Below are 6,325 nucleotides of genomic sequence, written 5' to 3' on the forward strand. Positions count from 1 at the left end.
TATAAAATTACTAAAATGAGAGAATTAATAATTTTTTATCCTTCTTAGATAAAAGATATTAGTACTGGATTTATAAATTTTATTTAATTTTAGTAATAAATGGGGTTTAAAAAAAATAAATAAAGTGGGTTTAAATATTAGATATAACACATATTACCTTATATTTTTTTCAACCGCGTATTAAAATATTTAAAAGAAAATGAAGTTTTTAAATTTAGATTTTAAAAAATTGATGATTTATTATTATTAATTTTATAAATAAGACAGAAAAAAATATAAAAAATATTAAAAAATTAAATATTTTATTTTATTTTTTTAATTGTTAAAAAAAATTAAGACCCTGGTCAGATTCTTCGTATTTAAAAATTTATCATTTCCCCTTGCATCAATTCGAGCTTTCTCCTTTGTTCTCGTGAACGTTGAACCCCTCTCGTTTTCTACCGAAGGTACCTCTTGCATTTTTGTCTTAAGTGGAGCCAGCCAGCGCAACCGTCTATTCTTCTCGCCTTCTCCGCGTCACTGAAACTTCTTTCGGCGTAATTGATATAGTTTTTGCCGAACGAGAAACAATTGATTGGTATTTGTTCTTTTTCGTTCGCTTTTTGATCTTTATTTGATTTGCCGTTTAATGTGGTTAATATGGTCCTTAGTTATGCTGAATCCATGTTTATGAGTAAATTGGTAAGAAAACGATGTTGCAGTTGCAGGAGATATTTTTATGTGAAATATTTAAGGTGCAAATTTAGGTACAGGAAATTTATAAGTGAAAGATGATAACTGAAAAATATTAAATAATTTAATTGATTTTACTGAATTTTTATCTAACAATTTTCAATTATTAATTTCATAAAGTTGAGTGCCCTTGGATTTCACTACTATTTAATCATAAAATTACTGCTAGACCTTTAACAAAAAGACCACTTAGGAAAATACCCAAAAACAAGCACCAAGTGTTGGTAAAACATAGAGAATGCCGGCAAGAAAGTTCTACTGTGATTACTGCGACAAGCAGTTTCCGGACACGGCGGCCGATCGGAAGCGACATGAGCGAGGTATTCAGCACCAACAAGCCAAAGCTCGCTGGTATGATTCCTTCAAACATGAACAACAACAGCAGTTTCCTTCTAATGCACCACTACCCCAAGGCATGCCTCAACCTCTTTGCTATAACTTTGTCAACACTGTATGTAATCAAATCTCAACTGAACTCCGTAACACACTGGAATTAGATATTTTTAGTCAATCACTCTTTCTTTCTTTCTCTGGTTTTTGTTGGGGCTATTTCAGGGATTTTGTCGTTATGGTAACTCATGCAAATATCTTCATCCCAATGCCAACAATGCACCACACCCATCAATGATAAGTGCGCCTAATCCGTCAGGTAAATTTATTAATTAGTACTTACTGCTTTTGGTTTTGAGAATATAACAAGACCGTGGAAGAACAAAACGCAAAGAACATAGATATAAAAATTAGTACTTTTATATTTTGTTTGGTAATAAACTAAATATAAAAAAGAACAAATGAGTTTGGTAATAAACTAAATATAAAAAAGAACAAATGATGACAGTTCAATTTGTTCTCATTTTTTTCTACACAAAATTTAAGGAAAAATATAATAATAAAAATGTAACTAAAAAAAAATTAATAAGAATAATAAATAAAAAAAGAAAAACATTGTCTCTTATGGGTATTTCTGAGTGATTTCTATCAAGAATGACATGAAATATACTAATTCAATATTTAGAATGGGCATGTCATATGTCAAACATGATTTTGTATCTTCTTGTCATTGTCTCCGTATATTGTGCTTGTAAACAAACGCAGCGCTTAGAAATAGTCATAATTTTTCGGTTATGTTTGTTAATTGGAGTGTAATAAGTTTTTGTTTCATTAGAATTTTATGCAGAGATAAAGCTCAATTTCTTCGGAGTATTTACTTGATTTAGAACATGCTCAGTTTGGTTCCTAAGATTTATAATTTGGTATCACTTGAATTAATTAGTTATTGCATTTGTACTTTGGCCATTACTAGCCACTAATTACAGTTATTATAGTATATGACACAATTTTTGTGGATGATTGATATGCAGGAAATATAGTACTACAAGATAGGACAGGGTTGTCATGGGATAATTTGCCTCCATCACTGCAGCCTCCACCAGAGGCTGGATATCCCTCTCTTCCTTTTGTGGACTGGGGATAGAATTTTAGCTACAAGAACATTCATACTCACTTATTCTTAGTATTTATGTATTCTCAGATTAGATTAGATGTGCTTTAGAGCATTTGAATTGTTATTTTTTCTATTACAATGAGTCCCCAACTCCATGTGTTTAAGGAGTATGTATGCAAAGTATTTACCGTGAGGAAGCTTCTGCATTACAGCATTAGTTTCTGAATTTGCTTGAGGTGTATTTTTGCAATTAGTCCTCAACTCCTCCTTGTTCTAATTTCGTTGTTCTGATATTAGTTATTCTCTAGTGTTGAATTTTCCTTAATTTCTTTTCGATAAATACGTCAAATGCCTTAAACTCGAAGAGAAGAAAAAGAGTAAAAGACATTGAATTGGACATTATACTGACTCTGACTTATGATATACGCCAATTTGATCATTTGTATTGTAATACTAATTAACCAAATTTAGAAATCAAGAATTAATTTACCGTGTAAATATTTTATTGTTAACTGCACTGTAGCAATAGCATCGTATGAATGGTGAAAATGAAAGTGCTCAATGAATATTACATTGAAATCTAAAGTTACTAGATTTATTGAACTAACGGTATGTTCAGGTGAAGACTAAACATGAAAGTAAATGTTACATTGTTACCTTAATGAAGTTATAAAATACTTGTGTTATACTTATACTATAGTAGTGCATCAAAATTAAACCATCTATTACGGAAACTTTACACAACCATTAAAAATTAGATCATTAATTTTTTGGTAGAAACTCATGCGCAATTATCTTCATGTAAAATTGATAATTGAGAACCGTTAGATAGTAATTTAGTCAAATATATCAAATTATTTAACAATTTTCAATTATAAAAAATAATTACATGTAAATTTTCACCTAATCTTTTGAACATTTGTTCTTGCTTTTTCTTTACACTTTTTGTTAAAGGGTGTGATTAGTTAATTATTTTGCAAGAAGTTCATCACATTATTAAGGGGCTGATAAATTGTTTGGACATAACATCAGAGACAATTCATTTATAAGCAAAATCACAGTCATTAGCAGAAGCAGTATTAAGGAAAATGAACATTTATTCACAGGGTAACACTGCAGGTGCCAAATTGTCTTGACACTTCTCAAAGGCTTCTTTGAATAAGAAACATTTAATGGTGAAAGCAATTGCCACTGCTGCTTATACCATTTTCATAAACCGTTTTTTCCATTCGAAAACAATATCATACTATAAGAATATTTCACTCAGAGTTACACTCATCCACCATCAATAAGCTTTACAACACCTGAACAAACCATACCCGCTTGGATGGTACTAACATATGGAAGAAAGTACCTCTAGCAAGGAGGCGACAAAGTGCATTTGGGTCTCTTCATTGATTGTAAAGAAGAGTGGCACATGCACAAATAGGGACTTGGTCTCATTCTGCTCAGCGAATCGGAGGGAATGATAGTAAACATAGTTGCACACGAACCTTCCGGCATCATCAGATGTCATCACATCGTAACCCTTCTTTGCCAAGGCCTTGGTGATGTCCTCCACAGGAAGGGAAGTCTACATAGGACCCAACCATGTGACATGAAAAAATTGGAGAATCAATAACCACAAATAGACCTTGTTACATTAGGTGAATTGGCTAAATGGTTCATTCGACACTAAAGTGCCTTATCATAAATCGTATCCATGTTCAAATATTTTATAATTTACAGTTTGGAACATGAGAGAATCGTCATTCCAAAATTTTGTTGAGGCAATTATGAAATTGAAAAGCCTGCTAAATGATACTTGAGAAAATTGATTACATGAAAGCTGCAGCATCAGGACCATCAAAACAATGAAAAAAGATAGGAGTAAACTTTACGGCACAAAATGAATGATCTTTCATATGCGAGAACAAGAAAGCTTTGTATTAATATATCAGGACTAAGCACCAAGACAACAAATACCCAAATTTAGCAATTCAAGTATGCGAGAAATAAAAAGTCAAGAATCCAGCTTACTGTGCGGATATGTGAAATTGGACCATCTGAAGGAATAATGGGGACTCTCTGCAACATAACAAGTTGTGAAATTTTCAGTGAATGAAATATAGCCTTATTGTGGAAGTTGCTGCGACATACAAATACAATTGCAAAAGGTATTAGATAAAAGTAAGCTTTAAATAAGCCTATATTCTAATCGAACCTGCGGCTTCCATCCCATTTCATCGGGGCAACGGAAAGTAGCCTCATTTACAGCTTGCTTCTCAATAGCAAACCTTGTTGCACCACTGTTTACTCCCAAATGCAGCTGAAAAAACATCAACAACAGAATTTAAGAATGCAAGGACACAGACGTGAAAATCTAATCAAATGACTAGAGACTAAGGATGACATCAAAATCCAAGTCAACTTGGCACCTTCAAAAATCCTACGTAAGGGTTCTTATGCCTAAGTCGTTATCTCAAGACACTAATAGGTGCATACTTGCATGATAACTTCTAACAAGAGCACTTCGATAAACAACAAGCCACATTCACATGCTATCTGCCTATCCGGTGCCTGGGTCAATAATTCCTACTTTTAATTTTCTAAAACAAAATTAAGGTCCTCTGTAGCTACTACAAACTGCAATTGGTAAACACAGGTGCACAAGGAATATCACTTAACACTGCTGAATCAGAAGACATTCTGCTTCTTGGTCAATGGTCATAATTATTGATCTATTTCTCTATGTCACATTTTTCATAACCTATTCATTTGGGAATAAATCCAAATAAATAAATTTGGATATGATTCTGTAACTAAGAGCTACCCTAATGAAGATAAATTCCAAAACTACGACAACTGACCCAAATAATTTTGTTGGAACTCGAAGATTGGGAATCCGAATCCCTGGCGGTAATAGCAGATTGCAATGTCTGGTACAGGGGAACAAGTGCTTCTTGACCAGCAGTCTCAAGAATGTTGCAGCTCCCAAGGACTAAGCCTTTCGGCAAACCCTTCTTCTTCATGTACTCTGCCAAATTATTCACAATCGTCTCGGTTGGATTTTCCGAAACACCATGGAATTTCTTGAAACCTGTTACATGAACTGTTGTGATTGCCGCTGGAGGACCTTCAGACCCCATTTGCCAATTATTGTAAAGCTCTAAATATTGGGAACTTCTACCACAAAGTATTTTCTAAATTCCTGCAACAAATTGATGAGCAAATTTGACCAACTTGGACACACAAATTTCCACTATTTTCTTATATGGTGGAGATCATATGTTATATTATAAGAATATACAAAGAAATTAAATAATTATACAATAATGTAGAAGACATCTATACTTAGCTTTGATTCAACGAAAGAGAAAACACTACTATTCTGACGAATTGCATAAAGTTCAAGATTTATAATTTAATAATCATATTTTAATGCTTGCTTACAAGTTAAGCAAATTAGACAAGATGGTCAAATAAAAAGGTTTCACTCAAATTTTCACACAAGAACCCCAAAATCAAATTGGCAATTGGGCATAAAAGGAAAGGTTTTCAACAGTAACAGTAAGAAGGAATTTTTTTCTTTAGAAAAAAAAAAAAGCAGATGTCAGAACACGTTAAATTGCGTTTTGTTTCACTAAGGATGTTTCAACACGTTTTCCGAGAAATAATTGTTTGAGCATGATGCTATAGTTATGGTTGAATTACAGAACCAAAGGATAAGTAATATCAAATTAAATTAAACACGAAGATGGACCAGGACGCCACCATTAAAATGGAGCTGATGATCACAGAGCTAAATGATCCAAATACCCAGACATATTATTAACTAACTGGGAAAAAGGAAAGAGTTAATTAAAATTAAGCTACGGTTTTTATTTTTGAAGGAAGAAAGAAAGAAAAGAGGGAATTTAGAGAGAAATTTGCTGCATACCTCGAATAATAAGAATGTTAAAGGTCGAATAAAAGTGGTGACACATCCACCAGTCTTATCTGCTCAAAGTTGACATTAACTGGTGAAGATTCCGATTAGATGAGAGAGAAAGGAAAAAATGATGAATAGTATTGGTAATACAAAAAATATACATATATAATATAGAAATAATAGAACAAGAGGAGAGAGGACAGTGCGTCGGGCGTGGGAGCCACTTTCAAACAAAGCAC

General features: G+C 32.8%; 2 protein-coding genes across 5 annotated transcripts; one reads left to right on the forward strand and one right to left on the reverse strand.

Annotated features, from left to right (window-relative positions):
• Nucleotides 361-2,476, forward strand: LOC107616573 (zinc finger CCCH domain-containing protein 3). 2 transcript variants are annotated; one of them, XM_016318526.2, is made up of 4 exons: nucleotides 361-577; nucleotides 902-1,183; nucleotides 1,288-1,381; nucleotides 2,094-2,476. In XM_016318526.2, the coding sequence occupies exons 2-4, from the start codon at nucleotides 971-973 to the stop codon at nucleotides 2,204-2,206; spliced, it is 420 nt and encodes a 139-aa protein (XP_016174012.1). In that variant the 5' UTR covers nucleotides 361-577; nucleotides 902-970; the 3' UTR covers nucleotides 2,207-2,476. The 2 variants fall into 2 exon arrangements, with proteins under 2 accessions (XP_016174012.1, XP_016174013.1); XM_016318527.2 differs by having other exon boundaries at nucleotides 374-577; nucleotides 926-1,183.
• LOC107618273 (pyrrolidone-carboxylate peptidase) lies at nucleotides 3,245-6,325 on the reverse strand. 3 transcript variants are annotated; one of them, XM_016320287.2, is made up of 5 exons: nucleotides 6,096-6,325; nucleotides 5,026-5,366; nucleotides 4,380-4,484; nucleotides 4,196-4,243; nucleotides 3,245-3,749 (listed from the first exon to the last, which is right to left on the reverse strand). In XM_016320287.2, exons 2-5 carry the CDS (start codon nucleotides 5,302-5,304, stop codon nucleotides 3,510-3,512), a joined length of 672 nt encoding a protein of 223 aa, XP_016175773.1. In that variant the 5' UTR covers nucleotides 5,305-5,366; nucleotides 6,096-6,325; the 3' UTR covers nucleotides 3,245-3,509. The 3 variants fall into 3 exon arrangements, with proteins under 3 accessions (XP_016175773.1, XP_020968105.1, XP_016175774.1); XM_021112446.1 differs by having other exon boundaries at nucleotides 5,026-5,255; nucleotides 6,096-6,263; XM_016320288.2 differs by lacking the exon at nucleotides 6,096-6,325 and adding an exon at nucleotides 5,930-6,081.

Source organism: Arachis ipaensis, chromosome B09, assembly GCF_000816755.2.
Source record: "Arachis ipaensis cultivar K30076 chromosome B09, Araip1.1, whole genome shotgun sequence".
Lineage (NCBI taxonomy): Eukaryota > Viridiplantae > Streptophyta > Magnoliopsida > Fabales > Fabaceae > Arachis > Arachis ipaensis.

Bases quoted from the DNA above. Each gene is read 5' to 3' on its own strand.
- LOC107616573 (XM_016318526.2), top strand. From the start codon at position 971: ATGCCGGCAAGAAAGTTCTACTGTGATTACTGCGACAAGCAGTTTCCG. The intron at 1,184-1,287 runs GTATGTAATCAA...GGGCTATTTCAG, and splicing joins GCTATAACTTTGTCAACACT to GGATTTTGTCGTTATGGTAA. The intron at 1,382-2,093 runs GTAAATTTATTA...ATTGATATGCAG, and splicing joins AAGTGCGCCTAATCCGTCAG to GAAATATAGTACTACAAGAT.
- LOC107618273 (XM_016320287.2), bottom strand. From the start codon at position 5,304: ATGGGGTCTGAAGGTCCTCCAGCGGCAATCACAACAGTTCATGTAACA. The intron at 4,244-4,379 runs GTTCGATTAGAA...GTTATGTTGCAG, and splicing joins AAATGGGATGGAAGCCGCAG to AGAGTCCCCATTATTCCTTC. The intron at 3,750-4,195 runs GTAAGCTGGATT...GGTCCTATGTAG, and splicing joins CAATTTCACATATCCGCACA to ACTTCCCTTCCTGTGGAGGA.